The 23616-nt window shown below is 41.1% G+C and overlaps 2 protein-coding genes across 7 annotated transcripts; one reads left to right on the top strand and one right to left on the bottom strand.

The window, feature by feature from the left end:
• Positions 1 to 763: 763 nt before the first annotated feature.
• Positions 764 to 12654, top strand: cdk11b (cyclin dependent kinase 11B). Of its 6 annotated transcripts, none has more exons than XM_072366195.1 (21): positions 764 to 816; positions 1831 to 1961; positions 2365 to 2504; positions 2664 to 2791; positions 2880 to 3024; positions 3201 to 3251; positions 3429 to 3565; positions 3763 to 3888; positions 3984 to 4082; positions 4404 to 4553; positions 4642 to 4716; positions 5845 to 6062; positions 6163 to 6253; positions 6338 to 6459; positions 6564 to 6669; positions 6819 to 6940; positions 7811 to 7918; positions 8307 to 8423; positions 8817 to 8965; positions 11362 to 11551; positions 12091 to 12654. In XM_072366195.1, the coding sequence occupies exons 2-21, from the start codon at positions 1851 to 1853 to the stop codon at positions 12181 to 12183; spliced, it is 2478 nt and encodes an 825-aa protein (XP_072222296.1). In that variant the 5' UTR covers positions 764 to 816; positions 1831 to 1850; the 3' UTR covers positions 12184 to 12654. The 6 variants fall into 6 exon arrangements, with proteins under 6 accessions (XP_072222296.1, XP_072222295.1, XP_072222299.1 ...); XM_072366194.1 differs by having other exon boundaries at positions 3429 to 3574; XM_072366198.1 differs by lacking the exon at positions 3201 to 3251.
• On the bottom strand, positions 12372 to 23331 carry mmp23ba (matrix metallopeptidase 23ba). Its single transcript, XM_072366200.1, has 8 exons — positions 22916 to 23331; positions 17658 to 17794; positions 16829 to 16968; positions 16208 to 16375; positions 15924 to 16088; positions 15017 to 15127; positions 13911 to 14037; positions 12372 to 13805 (listed from the first exon to the last, which is right to left on the bottom strand). Exons 1-8 carry the CDS (start codon positions 23048 to 23050, stop codon positions 13631 to 13633), a joined length of 1158 nt encoding a protein of 385 aa, XP_072222301.1. The 5' UTR covers positions 23051 to 23331; the 3' UTR covers positions 12372 to 13630.
• Positions 23332 to 23616: the final 285 nt, after the last annotated feature.

The raw sequence follows: 23616 nt of genomic DNA, 5'->3' as shown, positions 1-23616 counted from the left end.
TCACCTGCTCTCCTGCTTGTTTTCACCCATGACTGGCACAGAGAGCTGTACCTCCTGATCAGTATGAGACTTTGGCCATAGCGCATGCGTTCACTGAGGGCAGCCTTTCATAACGCCACTGGTTGTATACAGCCTTGACTCTATGATATGACTTCCTCTCAGTGATAAAGGCTGGCTCAATCCTGTGCTTTAACTTTCTGGTTTTATCACATCCTGTACCGATAGGAAACTTCAAAGCATAACAATTAAATATTGAAAACTTTTATGATACTCCAACCCATGCACGAAAACTTAATTTGGTTCAATACAATATCACATTAGATGTACAACAGATGATAAACGATTACATCTGGTTGGGCTTCTTTGTTGAATAAAAAAATTCTCCAGCAATTCTGTTCCTGGAAACATAATCACAGAGTAACCCATAATGATATTTATGATTTTCAACTAGGTCTTTGTTTGATTACACAGATTAAACTTTTAAGTTATGATAAAATTACATTTATTGACGTATTAATTTCTGTTTATTTCAACAGTCAGTATAAACTAATTTCTGTGATAATTAGAAAGTTATTCTTTAATCTAGAAATCTAGTTTCCAGGATGAACTATGAGGTATTTATGGGTGCCAGTAATAGCAAGAATATCTTATTGATTACACTCATGACTGGTAATCAGAAGCAAAAATCAGTTTGATTACTGCAGCTTTGCCTAAATTATATTAAAGGAAATCATTGTTTCACACCGAACGTTTTCCAAACGTTGCTTACGCATTGAGACTTCCGGTGAGCTACAAGTAACACTGCGCAGACTTCAGGTTTGTTTAGCCATTTCATCTGCTCGTTGAATAATATCATCATGCTCCGTATCTAGGCGTTTGATTTCAGTTATGGATACCAAAATGTGCTCCCCAATTTATAAATGTATTGACTGTATTAGTATTTTCTTTCAGTATTGCGTAGTTAGCCGCAGAAGTTATTTAGCAACAGTCGCGCATGCTAATTTAGCTAACGTTTGCTAGCTAACGTGTTAGCATCAACAATTTGACGCACAGATCCTCGCAGGTTTAAAAGTGATGAAGTTCTCCACCATTTTGCTCTTTTTGCCGGCATACACTGCTTCCTCTCAGTCTATTAACCGGCTCTGACTGAAATAATAAAGTATGTTGGCTGTTTAGCGGACTTAGCTTTGCTACATTTTGCTATGCAATCCCATTGATAACAAACGCAATTTAAGGTACAACCACTTGACTTTTAAGTACGTACTTGATAACTGTGAAAAGGGTATTTATTGTAAACAAGACTACTAAATAATTTCTTATTTCTCTCTTTTCAATTTAAACTTCTAATATTGACTAATGATAATAAACTTATGAAACTCTAATTTTTCATTTGGTGTAAACCAAAATATGGAGAGTGGTGCTTTACATCCAAATTCATGAAGTCTGCTTCAATTGATGCTCTTTTTTAAATTTTTTATTATTATTATTGACTGTTGAGTGATAATTTCCTTAAGATAAACAAATGGTGACACAGTTTCTTCCCTTAGATGCCTTTAAACTACAGTTTCGGAGGGTGTCCATCTAAATGATGTAATTAAAAGAGTACCAGTCAAACATCCAATGTGGAAATAGTGATGGAAATATTACAGTTTGTTTTGCAATATATGTGTAATTGATGCGATTATAACAGTTTTTTTTGTTCAGGTCTTCTGCCAAGCATCTATTCTAACTATATTTGTTTTCTGTATTTACAACTGTGTCTTTATCACTGAAACGACCGTAAGCTGAAATGATTGCACTGTGTGACTGTGTGTTTGTCATGTGACGCAGGCGGTGTAGATTGGACGCTGATGGGGGACGAAAAGGAGACTTGGAAAGTAAAAACCCTTGATGAAATCCTACTAGAGAAAAAACGCAGAAGAGAATTAGAAGAGAGAACAAATCCTAAGCGCCAGAAAAATGTAAAGTATCTCAAAGATACATTAATCTAATAACCACATTACACGTGCATGAAAACAAAATTGTGAATTTCATTTTTAATGATGCCATAATATTGTGCTATAATTTGCTAAGATTTCTGTCAAATAATGCTGTTGTGATGTCATAATTTTTTTTTGAAGCCAACTTAACTGTTGAGCATCTCGTTCTCTAAATATTTTCTTCTGTGGCAACAACAGTAGTGCAAAGAAATAGTTCTGGTGAGAACATTTAAGTTTTTATGTAGTTCTGTTTTGGCAAGAAATTAGTTGAGACTGAACAGCATAAATGTCTGGCAATCTGTTTAAGCCTTATTGTAGTCATCCTACGAACATTGTAAAGCTCTCTGGCTCTAACCACAAATCCTGCTCTCCGTGTTTTGTACAGTCCACACAGAGCCTTGTTTCACAGGCGGATGATCGGGAAGCCAAACGAGACACTCCGGAGGAAGGAGAACTACGTGATCAAAGAATGGAAATAACAATTCGTAATTCCCCGTATACACGGGAAGACTCAACCGAGGACAGGTACTTGAAGTTGAATTAAAACATTTGAAGTATTATGAATAACTTGCCTGCTAATAAATAGAGGTTTAGGATTTTTTTTTGTCTGTGAAAGTTACATTATTTGTTATATATTTACTGCCGTCATAAAGTCTCACAGCGTTTTCCATATATTTCTGACAGAGGAGAGGAAGATGAATCCCTTGCAATCAAGCCTCCACAGCAGGTAGCTCGGAAGGACAAATCTCACCACAGAAAGGAGGAGAAGAGAAAAGATAAAAGACGTCATCGCAGTCACTCAGCTGAAGGCGGTGAGAGCGTGCTCCTTCAGTACAGAATTAGAGACGTTTTGCATCGATATATTACGTGTTTGAGACTCGTGGGTTTTCACCAAAACAGGAGGGAAACATGCGCGACCCAAAGATAAGGAGAAGGAGCGCGAGAGTGACCGCAGGAAACGTCAGTGGGAAGAGGACAAAGTGCGGCGAGACTGGGAGAGACAGAAACGAAGGGAACAGGCCAGAGCTCATTCACGCAGAGAAAGGTGAGCACCAAACTTGGAAAAGTATTGATTTCATCCTTGGAAAATGGCTATAATTTTGAATGTGACCGACACCGATATTGCTGTATTCAAAATGCCTTTCAGAAAGTACCCTAATTTTTTTCCCCCCTCATTTTGTTAGCAATATGTAACTTAATCTAGATTTTTTTCCCCCTCAGTTTTTCTGTCGGTGTGCATGCACTCTCCAAAACCTACAAAAAACCACTAGGGTAGGCTTGCAGGGTTCCTAACATTTATCATTTATTACCAACACAAGTCAGCATACTTGTGTTTTCTCTTAAGAGCTAATTAAATAAAGGTTACATAAATAGTGCAGATTTATTATGATGTTTTGGGATGTCTGAACAGATGTTTACTGGACAGTGCTATTTTTGTATTCAAAACAGGGACCGGCTGGAGCAGTTGGAGCGCCAGCGTGAACGGGACCGAAAGCTTCGTGAACAGCAAAAAGAGCAACGGGACATAAAAGATCGGGAGAGAAGAATTGAAGAGCGGCGCAAAGAAAGAGGGACTCGTCGAGAAGGTCGAGAAGGTAAGCGACTGCTTGACTTGACGACGCGTTTTTGGACTTAGAACAGTGCCAAGTAGCAGCTTTTGTCAGTTTTCATGCTGAGAAGCTAAGCCAAATGCATAGCAGAAAAAAAATCTCCCTGATTGCACAAGAACAAAACTGTCTGGGCCAAATGGCGGCAAAATTTAATCAGATTTTCTCACTCAAAGTGCTGTCTCACCATCGGATGTTGCCGGACGATTACGACGACAAGCCAAAACAAAGTCACCGCAGTCGTAGTCCCACTCGTGTTCCCCTGGAGAGGTCCGATCACAGCGAACCACGGAAAAGTGCAAGTGAGTTTACCATCGTGTGTGTGTGTAAAGATTCCTCACATGTCAGTGTAGCTCACGCTAAGTGTATTTTATTCATTTTTTTTTTTTTTTTTTAGCGTTGAAGGAGGAGAAGCCAGATATCAAAGACCTGCTTGCAGACCTCCAGGACATCAGTGACACTGAAAGAAAGACCAGCACAGCAGAATCCTCGATGGGTAAGACGTCATTTGGTGACACTTACAGCAACCATCAGAACCCTTTCAAGTGATGTTCAAAATCTATGCAACAGTAAATTCATTTTGCATTTATTGAAGCCTTTATAAGTTTTTTTTTTTTGTTGATGACAGTCCCATTTTCCCCTAAAATGACTTTGGTGTTACTCTGAACATTTGACTTATTTGGTGAGGAGCAATCCTGAATATGCAAATGAGTCTTGCATCACATACTTGCCTGCAGCCCCACCCACTTTCCATCTCTTCAGTTTTTCAGTTGATTCATTTTTTTTTCTATGCTCTCGTCATCTTCATCCCGTGTAGCCTCAGGATCAGGCTCTGGGGAAGAGGAGGATGAAGAGGGGGAGTCCAGCAGCCAAAGTGAGGAGGAGGAGGAGGAAGAGGAAGAGGAAGAAGAGGAGGAGGAGGAGGAGGAGTCTGTTTCAGGTTCAGGACGGTCTGAGCAGAGTGCAGGTAAAACGTACAACTTCTCTGTTTCTGAGTCTCACGGGGTTCTGTTGTGTCCAGTAACGAATCAGCATAAGTGGTTTCTCTCTTTCAGAGGATGTGAGTGAGGAAGAACAGTCAGAGGAAGACTTTGAATTGGAGAGGGAAAATGGAAACCACATACCTGCAGGTGAGTAAACCACCTGTGTGTATTTTCAGTCCTTTTTTAAAAAGAGCTAACGAGAAAAGTTTAATAAGATCCAGATGATATAAAACGTTCACGTTAAGGCTCAAGCCCAGTTCCCTGCTTTGCCCCTCATCCTTTTTGGTGAACTATTTGGATGGTTAGATGACCCTAACCCCAACCTATCTTTAATAATGCAAAACTGAGAGGTACAGTCGAATAGGGAAGCCGGGATTGAGCCTAAATGTTCTGCTGAGTTTTGTGAGAAATCTGTCATTTTCCAGAATGTCACTGACTGAGAGCCCTCACATGTAAGATGGGAACAGCAGAGTCATAATGATGACAAACCAAAGATTCATGTTACTAATCATTACACAGATGGCCTCTTGTTGAAGACTTTTTTCTTCTCTCTAGATATTTAGTGCTAACAAATTTAGCTCTTCTTAAGTGGAAATCACGGTTCTAGGAGACATTAGATCAGATCAAGAGACAACAACTCTGGCTTTCAGAACCAAGACTCTGTGATATTAAGATGTAATGTAGAAAATGAAATCAAAGACTTAATGTCATTAGGAAAATATGCAAAGGCTTGGCCCTCTGAGTTGTGTGTGGTGGAGGTTTGAATATGGACTGAGCCAACACACAAACACAAACCCATCTTCCATTATAGTAGAAGGATGTGAGTCAGTTTAGAAAGATGAGCAGCAAGAGTGCATATAAAATGCAAAAAAAAAGAATGCATGAATCACATTTGTATTTAAAGCTTATTCAGCTTTGTCTGCCGTACATCTATAATTTGTATTTATACTTATCCCGTTGAAAGATTGTGAAGTACCTTTTCGGGAGTCTCTGAAGTTTTCTTAAAGACATCATTTGTGGCATGATTTTGCTAAAAAGTCGGTAGTTAGATTGCATTCAATAGATTGCTGTGGGTCACACAAAAACAGCTGTGTGTGTATGTGTGTGTATATATATATATATATATATATCCGATTAGTCGAAGATAACAAATTCATTGACTATAATGATAATAACATTTAGTTGCTCTTTAATCAAATCTATGCATTAGAAGCATGTAATTGGGCCATATCTAAATTCAACAGTTCTCCTCAGCAGATGCACTTTTTCTCACAGTGCCAGAGTCCCGTTTTGATCATGATTCAGAGGAGAGTGGTGAGGATATGGACGAAGAGGATGAGGAGGAAGATGAAGCAGGAGATGGTGACCCCACCCCTCACTCTCAAACTCATTCCCGCTCCCCCACTCCCGAGGAGAACTACATCCCAGACTCGCCCCCAATTTCCCCCGTGGAGCTGAAGAAGGAGCTGCCGAAATATTTACCAGCTTTACAGGTGAGTACCAACACAGCACAGATGCTCTGCACCTCAAATCATCACAGAGTATCTCATGGCTGCCAGTACGATATCGCGCCGAATCCCATTTTGTGTTCAGGGTTGCCGCAGTGTTGAGGAATTCCAGTGTTTGAACCGAATAGAAGAGGGAACCTATGGTGTGGTGTACAGAGCGAAGGACAAGAAGACCGGTAAGGAAAATGAGCACTTCGGTACGTTAGCTTTCAGGGTTTTCGGTTGGGTTTTTAGCTGATAAACATCTGTTCTGTCCGCAGATGAGATTGTTGCCCTGAAGAGGCTGAAGATGGAGAAGGAAAAGGAGGGCTTTCCCATCACATCTTTAAGAGAGATCAATACAATTCTGAAAGCTCAGCATCCAAACATTGTCACTGTGAGGGTAAGAGAAGTAGAAAATGATTCCTACATTAATATCATCTTGTTATCGGTGCCTTTCAGAGTGCTTTATCTCACTCTACTCTTTCCTTTCCCCCACGTTATCAGGAAATAGTTGTTGGAAGCAACATGGACAAGATCTACATTGTGATGAACTATGTTGAACATGACCTGAAGAGCCTGATGGAAACAATGAAGCAGCCCTTTCTGCCAGGTAATGTGACTCATTGTTGAGTTTTGATCCAAGTCTGTGTAGAAGAATAGGAAATATGCGTTCTGATGTTAAATATGATGTTTTTTAGTTTTAAAAGATCTGTTTGCACCCCTTTTTAAAAAGCTCAACTGTGACATTTATTCTTTCAGGAGAAGTTAAGACTTTGATGATTCAGCTTCTTCGAGGAGTCCGACATCTCCATGACAACTGGATTCTCCATCGTGATCTTAAGACCTCCAATCTGCTGCTGAGCCATAAGGGAATCCTTAAGGTACGCCTTACTTCTGCTGCTCTAACTGAGGCTCTGTAAAGTAAAATAATTAGTTTGCTGTTACCCTGGCAACGACTCCTCTTCTTGTGGTCTCTGAACAACCAAATTAAAGAGTAAAATTCCATCGCACGTACCAGAGAATGTGAAATACGTTGGCATAGAATTATTTTTTAAGTTCAGCCCTGCATTTGTAGTTATATTTTCTGATTGTGAGATAATAATCGGCCAGTATATGTTGAACAAAGACCTTAAGTGGTCTGTCTTTAGAGCTCATGTTGATGTTCTGCAGTTTTTAAAAATGCCTTTGAGTTTCCCAAAGTATGTGACTTGTAAATAAGAGGGTGTGAAATCTGAGGATAGAGAACATTTAAAGCCTTATTGGCACTAAATAAGTTGTATTGCTTGAAATCTGAGACAGATCCAATCCCTGGAATCATAATTTGGCTCATGAATGTTGTGTCCTAACGCTAAAGAAGAGACCTTATTCTGGAACTGAAAAACTGTATTCAGGTTTTCTTAAAAACAGTTTTTGTGAGCACATGGATGAGAAATTCCTTTCATTCGTCTTTTCTTTCTCCCCTTGAATTTTGGCAGCATGAACCACACTTTTTCAGAAACGACACACCTTAACTATAGGTCATTTAGACCATGAGCTTCAAAGAGTGCATGACATTTATTTGTGTGCAAATAAATCGGATGTTAATGTAAATTTGATGCAACTTTTAATTTGAAAAAGTTGGCTTATGCCCCAGTTTTTCATATCAGAATGACAAACATCTTGAGCGGAATGTTACTGAAACATAACTCTTGCCACAAATAGAAAAATTTGTGGTCTTTTAGAGTCTTTTCTCCATCTTTTCTGCACCGCAGATCGGGGACTTTGGTTTGGCGCGAGAGTACGATTCCCCCCTGAAGCCGTACACTCCCATTGTGGTGACCCTTTGGTACCGATCGCCAGAGCTGCTGCTGGGAGCTAAGGTGAGAATTCAAGTTCACACAGCTTATCCAAACTTTAGGAGTTGGATGAAATACCTGTGCGACAGCTGAAATCGAACACATTAAGGTGGGGAGCTTTCGTGGAGGTGATTGCGTCATCTTGATCGACTGTTTCGGGCAGAAATGTTTTTTCATTAGATCATTAGAAGACAACATCTGTGAAACATTTGGCTTGTAAGATACCAAGTACCACAAAATGCTTTTGGAGTTGTAGAGTGTATGATTTATGCAGCCAGACGGCAGAGGCCCAGCGAGCTGTCAGAGCACATCCACTTTCACACATGAGACAAACTCAAACATAAACATGCCAGGCAGACTGTCTAGTCCTTGTTTCTGCGGACTACCGCTGTGTTTGTTCTTCTCTCCACAGGAGTACTCCACAGCTGTGGACATGTGGTCTGTGGGCTGCATATTTGGCGAACTTCTCACTCAGAAACCTCTTTTCCCTGGAAAATCTGAAATTGACCAAATTAACAAGATTTTCAAGGTAAATGTCATCTTTTGCACTTAAGCAATGAACTAAATCGTCACCATAAAGTAAAACTTACGGTCTGAAAATCTAATGTAGTGTCTGTAAGCCTTCAGGATGCAGTTTTGCAGCTCATCTCAAGGTGGAGCTGTTGTTAGGCACCTGATGGAGTTATGAAACTGCACAACTCTCCATAGTTGGTTGAATACCCTTCAGTGTCTAATCCATATAGAGCACTGCAGCCGTGTGGACTGATATCATTCATTCTTCCCGTGTCACACTCTTTGATCAGTTAAACTAATGAAACATACATCACACTGATCTGATCAGTTATATATCTCATATCTATCGCTCCTTGCACTAAAAGCATGTCTCCAGACTCATGTGTGTGTTTGTGTGTGTTGACTGTAGGACCTCGGTTCGCCCAGCGAGAAGATCTGGCCCGGCTACAATGAGTTGCCTGCTGTGAAGAAGATGACTTTCACAGAGTATCCCTACAACAACCTGCGGAAGCGCTTTGGAGCGCTGCTGTCAGACCAAGGCTTCGACCTCATGAACAAGTAGGAGTCTTAAAGACATCACACCATGTCATATCCCACACATTAGCCACATTACATGCGAACACTTCACTGCAGTCAGTCTGATTAAACTGGGTTTTTTTTAAGTTGCTGAAGCTGGATTATGCTCAGATTACTGGTCTGACATCATGAGAAGACCATTTGTGTCTGTTTGTTAGTTTCATGAAAGGTGAACAAGTTCATAGAAGCCTTGTGGTATGAGATGAGACGTGATAATTGCTGACCAAATAAACTGAAAATTTCAAGCAAAATACATTCAGTGGTTTAAGAAAAACCTCATCGTCTGGGGCTACGATTTCCAGTTCCTACAGTTTGATCTGCTCTCTCTCTCAGATCCTCCTGTAATCACATAAACATTTTTTTTTTTTTTTGAAAGTTGTCTCCAAATCGGTGGTTATTTTGTATGTCTGTTCTAAACTGGGCCTCTTCAACTGACCTTGACATGGACGTTCAAGCTCCCATTGTTGTAGAAAGACACGTCCTTGGAGCAAAGAAATAGCTGCTGCTTGGAGCTGTGCTCCACTTTTTAAAAGTGGGGCCTTTTATTTGGTCCTGGTGCACATCCTGTGATGATTGTCTGTCCAGTGTTTTCATGTCACCATATCGTATCAGCTTGACTCACTTGGAACTTTGACTGAGATATTATCCAAAAAAGGCGTTAGTTACTAGGTGCTAACGACGGAAAACAAAACAAGCAAACTGTGCCATATCAGTAATGTTAAATAAAATGATCAATTCACATGAAGAATTTACTGTTTTGTAGCAGATTTTCTGAGTCAGATTAGATTAGTGCTGCTGAAACCTTCCAGCTGTCAGAAAACTCAAAAAGCATTTTACCCAGGGACACATTCAGACCACAGCAGGTCAGCACGGAGAGAGGTTCTGTTTGAAAAGCCTCGGAGCAGCCAGAAGGCATTTGTAGGTGTAGTTTGGCAGGTAGAAATCACAGAGCTGTTTGGAATATCACACCCCCCTGTGTTGGAAAGAAGATCGAGGTATTTACTATCCAACCTGGGGAGGGATCTCAACACACAAGTGATTGCTGACCTTGCTGTGCTTCATAATGTTCGAGTTGTGACATTCTGGTTTAAGTCTGGTTAAATGCTGCTGGTGTTCTGTTCTTTTAGTAATTGTGTTCCAACACCTTGTGACATGGGTGCTGGAATTTTTCTCAAGTGAAAATTGGCTGCGTCATGGCGATCCAGATGAGGAGCAAGGTCACTCTTACAGAAGGAGCACCCAGTTCCAAAACATTCGGCGGTCTTACATTCACTGTTAAGTTTAGACGGCTTGATTTGGTCATTTAATTGGGTCACTATCTTTGTCCCGGTGGACATGCACTGGATGTATGTCAAATGTGGTTGTTTTAGACGTATAAATAGGATTTGATTTTACATAGCGACACTGAGCTGTGAGCAAACGTACGAGCCATTCTGCCACTTATCTGGCCGCGTTTGTCTGGTTGTGAGAACGTCGGTTGCATATGATTTTTGGTGGAATGTTTCCAAGCAATGTAAAAATTTGGCATTGGTCAGACTAACGCAGTGATTTTCTTTTTTCTAGTAACATGTCAACAAGCTTAAGGAATTCAACACCAGCTTTGGCCTAATGCGTTACAAAGTTTCCTCGAGTCTTCCACATTAAAGTGGAGTAAAGTTATATATTTATTCTTTTTTTTTTTTTTAATTGAAAATGTCAGTTTTTCACTTTTTCTTGCACACTGACCCTGCTCACATGTAGAGGATTATAATCAGACACAGTTCTCTTGAAAGCCAATTATCCCAACTGAGCAGTTCTCCACTATGCCATGATAAACCTGTATAATTAGAGCTTTTTGCTGAAACTCTGACCCCTTTGTGTCTGAGCTGCATTTTAAGGCAGGAGTATCTGTAGCTCTATTAATACAGGTGATATTAAAGTTTCTTTCTGTGGCTGTAAAGTGTTTTTCTCTTACTTTTAGAACGCTACACATCCGGTGAAACCATTAGACTGTGATCAAATCAGTCTTTGGTTGACACAGAGGCAGTTAGTATTATCTACTGGTTGCCTGGTGGCTCATCAAACAACCTATGCAGCCGCGTCATTTTCATTTGCTCTTGTGTCATCTGTTGGCCATTTAGCGTCGCTATTTTTTGGCTCTGGCACAGAAGGATGATTCCTGCGTAGTTAATCCTGCCTACAAAGATCTGATTGATTTTCCAAATGGGGAAACGGCCTTTAGTGAGCTAAACACCAGGCCTGTTTAAATTGCAGAAAGAATCTGAGGTGAGGGCAGCCTTACAGGGGTCTGGCGCCAGGTTGCCTCTTTATCAAAATCATTCAAATTGAATTAAGTGAGTGAAGCATATCCACATTAACTCCTGTTGTCTGCCTGTCAGGTTTCTCACCTACTGCCCCAGTAAGAGGATCATATCAGACGAGGCCCTCAAGCACGAGTACTTCAGAGAGACGCCACTCCCCATCGACCCCTCCATGTTCCCCACCTGGCCGGCCAAGAGTGAGCAACAGAGGGTGAAGAGAGGCACCAGTCCTCGTCCACCCGAGGGAGGCCTTGCCTACAGTCACCTGGTAAGGACATTAGAATCCACTTTCTCCATTACATACGGCTACCAGGCTTTCTGCACACTGTGTGTGTTAAATAGATTACAGACCTACAGACTTCTGCTTTGTGTCAGAGTATTTCCTCTTTGTGTTTTCCAAGATGAGCCCCCTTAAGTTCCTAATGTTTTCAGCAGTGGTCCTACTCGTCTATAACCTTCAGTCTAATACTGATATTTTTCAGCACAAGTGTCAGATATTTGTCAATTTGCACACAAACTGGACCATCGCGACGCAGTCAATGGTTGTCATCTTGTTTTTATTCTCGTTGGGGTAGAACGACATGTGAAATGTACCACAAGTTCATAAAGACTCGCTGAAAGCCAGAAATAATAATCAAAGTGTTAATAATTTTAATCTTTATGCATGCTTATGTGGAATAGCAAGTTGAAAACTCAAGTTTGTCGTTTTTCAGCGGTAAACCAGTGTAGTATTTATCAGGTCTATGATAAAAAAGATGATCTCAGAAGTTTCCCCATCAGCTTATTTTGTTTCCATCATCTCCCCAGGGCGATGACGATCTGAAGGACACAGGCTTCCACCTCACCACCAGCAACCAGGGAGCGTCTGCAGTCGGCCCAGGATTCAGCCTAAAATTTTGAGCCCCAAACTGCAGGACACGTGGCTTTCTAACAGAGAAGGATGGAGAGATCTGGTGCGGGTTTACTGCGTCAGGCCAGATCAGTAGCTGGTCAACAGCAACTGTTACCAAATAGTCAGGACTGTCTAACAGCAAGACTGATGGCTTAAACATGTTGAATTTTAGGCGCTTCTCTGCATTTTGAAGCCATTTTCAATGAGACCATTCTGGCTCTTCAAGAGGAGGCAACCATAAATCTGTTAGAATTTAGCTCACATGTTTGACTTCTGTTTTATTTCCCTTCTTATACTTCATGAAAGAGGACCAGATTTCATAGATGGTTGGTATTTCCTGGCTGTCTGAGCTACTGTATAATGATGCAGCGTTTGCTGTATGTTCCATTCAACATTGTGTTTTAAATTTACTTGGAAATGTCAGCTCACGTGATGATGGGGAGACAGTGTTTCTGATAGAAATAAAGTTTGAAACTTTGCTTTGTCTACGATTTTCCCAGTATTTATAAACTCTGTCTATGCTATGCAAACAGCCAGGGAAAAAAAAAAAATGAAGGGAAGTTGAGCCTAAAAGAAATCCAGCCCTCATCTAAACTCAGTAGTCCCTGTCCAAAAGTGATGTCATTCTTAGCACTGCACTCTTTGTCATAATACTTTGTTCTTTCAGGGGAAAAGAGGCCCCCGACTTTGCTCTGCCTTTGTTTTTAAATGACTTTACGGCATCTGAATTAAACCAATAAATTCTCTGATTGTGAGCCAAAGAAAAATAAATAGTACAGCTCAGCTCCCTGCAAGACCACACGCTACTTAAACAGCATCAGGCGCAGAAAAACCCTCCTGTCCAGGGGCTTCTATAGCCAGCACTAAATGGAAATATTCATTAATCAGTTTTATATGTCCCCTACCCCCGCCGGAGCCCCTTCTGCAGATTATTACACCTGATGTGTTGAATAAGCTTGGAAAGAGCTGCTGGTAGGACCGACTGCCCGGGATCTAGAGGCAGACTGCTGGCTTCACTCTTAGGCTAGTAAAGTAAGCTAGACGTCTGAGGCGCTCCATGTGCTGTTTAAAGGTCCAGATAGATCCAAAGGCTGTAGACAACATTGCATATTCTGGCTGTAGTGGCTTAATTTTGATCGGCGATCAAATCAAATCCAGAGTAGATTTAATTGTCCCAAACAGCTGTCAAGATCTGCTCAGACTTCATCACCAAAGAAAACGCAGACCTCATTGTCTGCCATGAACAGCTTTTCACAGTCAGGTAGCCTGTTTCCGCATTAATGCTACCTGTTACGGAGCGTTTATTATTTGCACATATGACAATGCATTTAAGAATGGCAGTCAACAGTAGATAATGCTATGTGGGATGATACAAGAAGGGTGTTTAAAACAAAAACAAAACTGAAATATGTGCCCTTGTGTCCTGTTCGGCATGCGGTGGAGCTGACGGGGCCCTCAGAAGCGCACACGTACCCTCCACGAGTAGTTGGTGAGAACTTTATTCTTTTTCCTCACAATACACGTGTACAGGCCTTCGTTGATGGCGTTGGCCACTATAGTGATGTGGTCGTCTTTCAGGGAGATGTAGTTTGGGCGAGAGTACTCCAGCAGCTCCCCGTCTTTGTACCAGCTGCAACATGGAGTCAGACTTCAGAAACCATTCAATGCAACACTGCTGCATCACTGCAGCCAGGTAGGCTGATTAAAAACGGATCAAAAAATTAGAGACACTCACTGTACTTTGCCTCGCCTCGATGCAATTTTTTTCCCACAACGAAAAGTAAGCGTCTTGCCCTCGATGACCAGTTTGTGTTTGGTCCTCGGGGGAGTCGGAGTTGGAGGGACCGTGGGGAAAGGGAATTCTGAGGAGGATCGAAAAGAAACACTCTTAACAGGTGCACCGCGATAATAAATGCAAAGACCAAGGCTTATTGAACCTAAAATGTTCTCTGCTATTCAGAGGAGCTTACAGAGATCTGAGATGACCTCATACCTCGGTGTCTTTTATAATCAGGAGATGGCATATTTCCCTCACAAATATAATAATGAAGTTTAAAAGGTTTGATGCAAACTTTATCATCTCAGGCACTTATCATATGCCATGGCAAAAATCACTATAATTTCTCGCATCTGGTTCCTGACAAGCACAACAGGCCAGCTTGTGATCAACTCATAGTCTGCCTAAGAAACAGTCATTCTCGTTAATGCCGCAAAAATCCAAATTGACCTTGTGTGTCTCTAACCCTCAAGCCACAGTCTGAAATTCCAGCGGTTTGGAGTCACTTAGGAATTTTCCACAGCCGTACAACGTCTCCCAATCAACAACGAGGAACAGATTACTCCGAGCCAGGAATCGTATCATCATGTGTCTCCACACTGTCCCTTGTTGCTGACAAAAATCTCTGAAAGCCACAACAATCTATGGGCTGTGATACTTAAGAGGAACCATTTCCTGTTGTGCAACAGGAGACCTCGACACCCGAGCATCCCACTGTAAACCTAAAGAGGCTTAGGGATTCAGATTGCTGATGTGTCAGAGACTTAGTGTAAAGCAGCTCTCATTAATACAGCAATCGACAGGTAGCGGCTCTACTGAGCCTCCCTGGAAATGCGGCTGTTTTCCAGAAATACAATATAAAACTCTTCCAGTGGACAGTGTAATCTTCCCCTAAAATCAGATTCTTGAAAAACTCCATCACAGCTCTGTGTGGCTGGACCTGTTGGCTCCCGTTGCTCCATTGGCAAACGGTTCACAGCAGCTCCTTGCGCTGCTCGATTGAGTGAAAACCTTCTTTTTTTTTTTCTTTTCCTCTGGACTGCTGCTGCTTTCTGCTGTCTTACCGTAACAGAAATCACAGCTGGAGGGGCAGTGCTTTTGCATCAGCTTGCGCTTGCTGTCGCAATAGCCTTTCCGAGCCCAGGCAGGACAGATAAATAACCGGTCCAAACAACCTGGAAGAGAGGGGGAGATGGAGTGAGCAGGAGGAGGACCAGACAGCACATCCCAGTCAGCAGCAAAAGAAACTGGATCCCTGATCTGCTTTTCATGCCAGTGAATATGACTCACTTTAATACACGCTAATGATGACTCACGAGTAGTTTATACAGTATTCATTAATGCCACGTTTGCTTTCACTGTCAGTCGTCACAGACAAACACTGTGGTCTACATTCTTGTTCACTCTGACCAAAAATGAATCATAGATTTTGTATTGCTGGTTCTTCACAAGTGTATATAGAAATGTAATTCCTCTAATGCCAGGATCAGACTACAAAATGTGTTTGCACTTTGGGATAATCACTATGTCAGAGTAGAACATCATTTTAAGACTTAAATGCTTTGCCCTGACTTGGCCTACAGTCATGGCAGACTGCACGTTGGACTGCATCTAATAGGAGCTTGCCATCTCTCATGACAGCTGATTGGGCATTTGGATCCACTTTTGCTGTAAGCATGTTTAACAAAAATTTCATGAGATATTTTGTAAAAGTTCCACCAGGTCCAAGATTTCTGCAGCTATTGAAGACTCATTTTTTGCTTCCAATGCCCCAGATCTGTCAAGTTGGGCCCATCATGTAGTCTGATCTCAGCAAGAGAAATGGACTTCCTGTTTATCTTCTATTCTTTCAAGAGCTTTTTGGATAAATGATGTGTTATTCAAACCAAATAAGTCCCGAGTCCTCCACTGCTCTTTAGAAAAACAAGTGCATTGCATTCCTTTAAGAATGTAAGAAACATGAGGACGTACCATAGAGACGGTGCAAACCCCACACCTCATCCTGCGTGATTAGCTTGCGCCCTGTCAAAGTTGCATTCAAGTGCATTATAGCTTTTGGGTTCATGGAGTGCATGAGTCCAAGGACATGGCCTATTTCATGAGTTGCCACATGGACAAGATCCGTCAGCCAAACCCCTGCAACGAAGATAATGCCGGTTAGTTTCCCATGTTGTTGTCCAGTTCAGAGTCAGCTGCATTCATCCCACCTGGGGTTAAATATCAGCAGTTTCGACAAAGATAATGAAGATGCATGCCTTTCTTCCAGCTGAAGCGCATGTCTCCCAGAATCCAGTATTCGTGGTCGTCAAAGTGAATCTCGCCCGTTGGCGGGAAGAAAGCATGAGCCAATTCTCCCGTGATACCGTCGAAACAATGGTGCAAATAGGACTGCAAACAGTCTGTGTGGTTGACGGGGTAGAAGCCTGCCAAAACAAAGAGACATGTATCTCAGAGTCGAGAAGGGAAGCCATTATTTCATTTTTTTCTGCTTTGTGCAAGAGATGATGAATTACAAAAGACAGATACCTCCTTACCTCCTTCGCCCTGCATGATAACTATGCCTCTCACTGTCATGAGAATTTATGGAGGACCCTTGAGTCCACTCAGAGGGACAGATAAAGCATGATTTTGACTGCTTTGCCATGGGCTGACACATATGGAAGTTGTCAAGCATTCATTTATTCACTTTGGAATTATGAATCATGCTGAGTATGAGTTTGATAATATACAGTAGTGTGATTTAATGAGTTGGAGACTAAGACATTTTGGTGATGACAGCATGGAGAGAGAAACAGTAACGACAAAGCAGAAGTCTGGAGCTCAGAGCCAAGGAACATCTGTTGGGGGACTGATACAGCCGCATGCAGTGTACCCACCAATCTTAATGTCTGCCTCTTCGTCCTCTGGCACCTCTCTGAATGTGAATGGCGACACGTCGCTCCACATGCCAAAAGCCCTGGCAATGCCTCGGCGTGTGTCGCTGGCATTTATCAAGTTTGTAGGGAAGGAGAGCAACCTGTTGAGAAGCAACAGAATTGTGTAGTCAGTTCAGGTTTGTGCACACATTCCTCCACAGTGGAGGAATCTGCCAAAACACAATGGCTACTGTTCAGACACCAGAAATCCCACAAGCACTGCAAGTACAGCTCCATTACCGAGACTTCATATTCTTGTACATCTCAGCCAAGGTTAGATTTACACCGATACTTATTATATTTCTCTAATTCAAAAACTATTCAAAATTTGGCTAATGCTCGTCTGCTGTCCACTTAAGGTTGTTGGATTACCAAAACTCAGTGACTGAGACCCTGTAGTCTAATCTTCCCATTGAAGACTTTATGGGATCATTTCACAGCTCCAGAAAAAGTACAGTCGCTGGAACTTTTGTGAAAAGCTGGTGTCGTACGGTCCAAATTGTTTTGAAGCAAAGCCACTGCAGTGTGAGTGCAGAGGTCCTCTGTGTGCTTTTTCATTTTCCTCTTCTCCTCAAATGAAAGCCCAGAGTTCTGTATAGTGATCATTGTCAGATGATAACTTAGACCAATCTCTGGTAGACAACCTTTAATGTATTTGGATGACATGAGAATGAGATGCTTTTCATCTATAAACAGCTGCATGCATTTTGTCTCTGTTTTATATTTCCAACATCCATGAAATCTCTTTAAAGTTGTTGTACTGAGTGTAAAGGAGGCTGTGAGCAAATACTTGTATGTTAGCTTGAACTTGTCCCATTTGAGCTGCTCTGGAGTCAGGGTGTAGCGCTTGTTCCTGGACAGGTGAAGCACTTGTGACCGGGCCTCTTTGCGGATCCCGATGAGCAACACAGTGGTGTGAGCTTCTTCCTTAGACAAAGCAAAAACCTTTAATGATTCACCTCACAGTGTTAAGTAATGTTAGGACCTGAGGCCTGACTCTTTACTCGTGAAGAAAGCAGAAATACAGCTCAGGCTTTCAAAGGAATTTAGAAATAAATAATTCCATTTTGTTAGGACAGTGAAGGTTATTGGGTCTAACCTTTTTAGCCGCAGGCGCTAGACAGTATTTGTTGTTTTGACAAGCATAGCTCCTATTTCAGTGTTTTGCACAAAAGAGTTGGATATTTGATTTTCAAGCAAAGGCATTTCATCTTAACTAAAGGGACACTGGTCAGCTGTAAAGATGTTTTAACAATATTAGGTATGAGCCTTTTCACAGATCCACTGTGGCTGATATCTCTTTGGGGATGTGGAACATCAACTCCAGATAATCACATCTGGATTCTGCACTCTTTTACAGCTTTAAAAGGCCGTCTATGGGTGCTTTGCTTTTAAGCGATTTCATAAATATTCTCTGACTGAAGTTAAAATGTGGTTCTCCATGAATGCAATATTCCAAGATAGCAGCGGTTGATAAATCTATAACTTTTTATGGAGATGGGTTTAAGTAATAAATCCTCTTTTCAACACTTGAAGAGAGGCCATGATTCTGACCCAAGAAGCCTGTTCTGTGCTTTACAACAAGAATGTGTCTTGTCCCGTCTGTTGACTGATGACCGCTATAACTGTATTTGCATGCATTTTAATGATGTCCTCAAACTTTCATATCCAAAGAATATAATCTGGGGAAATAAAACGTTAGCATAGCTTTTCTAATGGCTCCTACTGCTTCACAGCTAAGCAGACACATGGTGCAGAGTCAGGTTGTGTCTTTACAGTAATTAATATGTCAAAATATTCTGCTGATCAAAACAGCTTTATACTGTATGGTGCAAAGGTCTCGAGCCACTCCTCATTGCTTTTTACATTGCCAAGAAAACAAGAATAAAGGGATTTATTGAAACATCTGCAAAAAATAAACGGAAATACCAGCAAAAACAGAGTTTGTACAATCCTAACAAGCTTGAATATCAATATTTGGTATGAGCACTTTGACACTGTCTAAACCCTCTTAGACAAGCTTTCTTGTGAAGTCCTTAAGTAGTCTTCAGGTATAGTTCTCCAGGCTTCGAGAAGGACATTTCAAAGCTCTTCTTTGGATGTTGGCTGCCTTTTGTTCCGTTCTCTGTCAAGATGATCCCACACTGCTTCAATAATGTTGAGGTCCGGGCTCTGGGGAGGATTCCTCCCTCCATAAGACCTGTTGCCACTGATTTTCAGTCCACTTCTTGTGTCATTTGGCATACCTCAGCCTTTTCTCCCTGTTCCCCTTCCTTAAAAATGGCTTCTTGACAGCCACCCTTCCATGGAGACCATTTCTGATGAGGCTTTAGTGAACAGTCGATGGATCAGCTGAAGGTCCAGATGCATCTCTCAGGTCCTGTCTCAGGTCTTTGCCTGATTTTCTTTTTTTTCTTTTAGAAACAAATTATGTGTATTTTGCAACTGGCTGCTAGTTAAACAAGGCCTAAGTATACATCTTAAAATAAGTACTTTGTCTGCTGTACACACAACACTGGTTCACCATTTGTGTTAGATGCCTTTTTTATGACCGAATGAGTCAAAAGTCAGTGTTAAGTGGCTTTTCAAACAAATACCACATTTCTCTTAAAATAGTCAGGTACAAGGACGGAACTGAAATGAAGTGAAACAGCAGTCAAAAGCCAAAAACTTGAAAGACCTTCAGAGAGCCAGGAGAAAGCACTTTAAAAGATTACAAGAAAGTCTGGCTGCTTTGGACGAAAAATATAAAGAAATGAGAGGTGGCACAAGACTGTTGCACAGTACTGAGAATGTATTGGGAAATACAGTGGTAGAACATTATGATCCCATCATTTCCCCTCTCAAACATATTTTATTGAAAGTATATTCATAAAGTTTTCCGATACTTAAACGTTTTTTTCCACATTTTCCTATATTTTCAACTGAGCACCTTGTCTGGCATCCATCTGTGCCCTTCAATTCACTGATAACAATTGCAAGTGAACACATCTGTCAATTTAAGATCTCACAGAAAACTAAGCCATGAGGTCAATAGAACTGACAGAACAGCTGTTCAACTGCATCATGTCAAGGCTCAGATCTGGAGAAGGACACAAAAAAAAATGTTCTGAAGCCTTTCAAATGCCCAAAAGCAAAATAGCTTTCACCTACTTCTTCTTTGAAGGGGCTTTAGAGAAATGAAAATGCACTCATGCTCACTTAGGTCAGGTTTAGCTGTAAAACGTGTGCCACTGTGAATGGGAGAAACTTCCAAAAGAAAGGTATACCAAGCTGGTAGGATCATTTCCAAGAAGACTTGAGGCTGCCAAAGGTGCTTTCGTCAATTGCTAATTGAAGGCTCTGACTAGTTGTGCAAATGGGATATTATAGTGTTTACAAAACTCAAAAATCTGCTTTTTCTCAGACATTGTGGAAAATTGAACTGTTTGTATTATGAGGAAAAAGAAAATTAATCACATTCATTTTAAGATGAGTCTGAAACATAAAAGAAATCTGGAAAACTTCAAAGGGCCTAACAATTTTTTCCCTTAGGTTGAGAGCTTTGGGGTGGTGGCTGTGCTCCATTCTGGAGGACAAGAAAGAAACTGACATGATCGTAGATGACAGCAGAGGCTCAGAAAATGAGAGACGAAATTAAATGAGCGCACACAATGAAGACAGATTTTTTTTTCACGGAACAGCAGCTCTGAAAAGCAAATTATATTGATTTCTGAAGGAATGTGTGTTCAGTATTGTTTTTGCAATTAAATACTGCGTCTACTGTCTGATATGTGGATATCTGAATCTTTTTCTCCATAATGATCTAAATCAACATTAAAAAAAACCCAATGTTGATTGGACTCTACTGGCAACATTCAATAGGACTGCTGTTGCTAAAGGCTACACAAACAAACAAAAAGACTGCAAACTGCTGCCTTGTTCTCTGTTCTATTCTGATACAGAGCTGTGAAATATAGCCAATATAAATCCATGCATAACCATAGAAAACATGGAAACAAGATAGCCCATGAAGCCTTAATCAGTTAACTTCTTTAACATGTACAGTTAAACTTTCATAACCTCAGATCAATTTAGTTCAGGACTGATGAGCAGTTCAGTGTCAGAATAACACCACAAATTCCTCAATGAAGAGATTCACAGTTCATACAGCTCAACATATCTTACCCTCTCCTCTGAATGCAGACACTTTGTTGTTTTTAAAGTTGCCTCAAGATTTAAATGTGTACACAGTCATGTCAAATTATGCTACTGAAACTTCACCATTATTATTGTTTTTTACTGTGGTAAAATGCTGAAGAAGGAAACCAAAAATAAAAGCTGCTCCCTTCAATTTGCATCCTACAGCCTATCCTCTGGTTCCTGTTCCTGCTTCGCCCAGTCAAGACTAATAGATGCAGTACTTCCTTTATTTCCTTCCCAAAATAGTGAAACAGGGACAGGCAGTCTGGTGTACTGTTTCGCTATTGTTGTTGAACTTGATAAGGAATCCTTTTCTGAAATAAAGAATAATGTTTCTCCACTGAATAACATTTACAGGCCACGGTTTTTATACAGCAGTTGCTGCCCTGACCTCAGTTGACACACTGAAGTCATGTGTTCAGTGACTTATGAGGCGATTGATGTATTACGGCCAGACCAGCTTTTTCTGTGTTGTGTTATATTCACTGCACATCTACTCTCGCCCTCTGGCTCAAACTGAGATGAAACACAAACCACGAGGACCTGAGCAAGCCCTCTAGACTAAACCTAGAAGCCAGTAGTGAGTGCTGACTCGCAGAGCAAAACATTTGAGGACAAATCTCAGAGGATCCTGAGGGGAGTCTGGAAGAGTTTAACCTCAAACTGCTAAACAAGGGATTATGCTTTTCATTCCTAGTCTCAAAAACACAGAAGGCTCTGTTCAGAAGTTTAGATTTTGTACATAATTGAAAGCACAAAGTGTCAGTTGAATTTTCTCCCAGCCCACACATTTACTTTGCAAGCAGAATCTGAAAAGAAAGTTGGATCTTTTGAATTTGTCAAAGCAAATAGTGTTCATGAATATGGTCCTTTGAATACCTTTTGCATGTTCCGGAATAATTAATGTACTTAATAATGTACTTTCAGTATAAGTCACATTTGACTACAAACGTATTCACTGGTACGCCCAAGTCTTTTACACATGCTGCTTTTTATTGCCGCCTGTAGCTTATCTAAGGCAGTTATGCAATCCCTGCCGGCTGTTTTCTTGATTGACACTTAATGAGAGTTGTGTGGCAAAGGAAATTACATAAAGCTATCCCTCCAGGTCTATATCGCAGTGGGTGGCTGGCAATGACTGAAGCATGTGAAAGAGCATATTACTGTACGGGATCCACTCTGCTGCCTGAGCTAATTCTGGTTATTTATCATCTAGTTCAGCTTTAACTGAACATTAACAGGATTTGATGCCTATTTCTATAAGTGAGTCAGTGATGTCTCACTGACGATGCATTTAAAGAGAAACACAGACTCTGAAAGTGTATGGACAGAGAATAGTGTTTAAACTTATTTTATAAAGTATTTCTTCTCATCTAAGCATCTGGATATCTCCGCTAAAGTACAAACTTCCTCAAAGAGTTGTAGATTTTTTTCTTCCCAAATGTACACAACGTCAGTGTCTACTACACCTATTGTAAAAAGTTAGCAATCATATTCTATTTATGGTAAATTCAGGTGATAAACGTCCCACAAAATAATCACTTGATTTCAATACATAGCCTATCAATCTTTCACATTTACATTCACAATTTCTCCAAGTTGAAGAAGGTGACTAGGAATGAAACAGTCTAAGTGCAGAACATAGTTTGTTACTGTTAGAAGTGTATGGGCTTTGATAAAACAATCAGCTAATATCTTTAGATTTTGCCTTCCTAATATGTAGCATGATGTGTAGATGGAGAGAATTCTGCAGAGTTCAGAATTCTGAATGAAGTTCTCAATACAGTTTTAAAATGAGTTCTCTGAAATGATAAATAGCCTCTTAACCAACTAGCTCTTCTATGTCATGAAGTGGTCACAGCATACCTCTAATCTCCAGGAGGGAAACGCTGTGGTTAGTTGCATCCCTGCGAACAGAAGGCTGAGCAGCGCAGCGGCCAGCAGAGGAGCGAAGCTCCCATCACTTCTCCGTAAAACTCTGGGAGTCCGACAGCACACCATGGTTGCGATATCACACCTCCAGGAAATAACAATATAGTTTCGCTCTACGAAGACTAGTTTACCATCGATGCACTTGGATACTACTTCTTGGCCATGGCACGCATCATTGGCGTGTTATTTGGATAGCTTCTCAGAGCTGCAGTCCAGCCTGCGGACCGGATAGTGAGAGCAGCGCAGACTGCACATCAACTCTGCTCGGCTCTCTTCCGCACAGCGCGCCTGCCAGCGGGCTGGCTTCACATTTCTGCTGCTGGGGCAGGGGGTCAGTGTCGAGACGATCTAATGAAAACCAAACGCGCACTGTGCGTCTCGCCGCTTGTTGCAACCAGAGCTCATTTAAAGCAGAATCAGATGGGCTATTCAGGACATGATTTTCAAGGTTTATGTAATACTGCTGGGAAAAAAAGAAAGGAGGAAAAAAAAAAAACACAGACACGGAGGCAGGGCAGAAAAGACTATGTGACCTATCGGATGACCCAGATTCTAGTAAAACAATTCAATATGAGTTTAATTTTTGCAAAGTTCAAAAGCTTCAAAGTTCTTGTTGACATGACCGCGATACCGTT

The sequence above is a fragment of the Leuresthes tenuis genome, unplaced genomic scaffold (genome assembly GCF_036924035.1).
Source record: "Leuresthes tenuis unplaced genomic scaffold, fLeuTen1.0.hap1 SCAF_16, whole genome shotgun sequence".
Taxonomy (NCBI): Eukaryota; Metazoa; Chordata; class Actinopteri; order Atheriniformes; family Atherinopsidae; genus Leuresthes; species Leuresthes tenuis.
Note: the sequence above shows the minus strand (reverse complement) of the source record. Positions and strands in the feature narration are given on the sequence as shown.

Bases quoted from the DNA above. Each gene is read 5' to 3' on its own strand.
- cdk11b (XM_072366194.1), top strand. From the start codon at position 1,851: ATGGGGGACGAAAAGGAGACTTGGAAAGTAAAAACCCTTGATGAAATC. The intron at 6,254-6,337 runs GTAAGGAAAATG...TTCTGTCCGCAG, and splicing joins AGCGAAGGACAAGAAGACCG to ATGAGATTGTTGCCCTGAAG. The intron at 11,552-12,090 runs GTAAGGACATTA...TCATCTCCCCAG, and splicing joins GCCTTGCCTACAGTCACCTG to GGCGATGACGATCTGAAGGA.
- mmp23ba (XM_072366200.1), bottom strand. From the start codon at position 23,050: ATGGTGTGCTGTCGGACTCCCAGAGTTTTACGGAGAAGTGATGGGAGC. The intron at 16,376-16,828 runs GTGGGTACACTG...TTGTTTTGGCAG, and splicing joins AGAGGCAGACATTAAGATTG to GCTTCTACCCCGTCAACCAC. The intron at 13,806-13,910 runs GTGAGTGTCTCT...TCCATGTTGCAG, and splicing joins TCGAGGCGAGGCAAAGTACA to CTGGTACAAAGACGGGGAGC.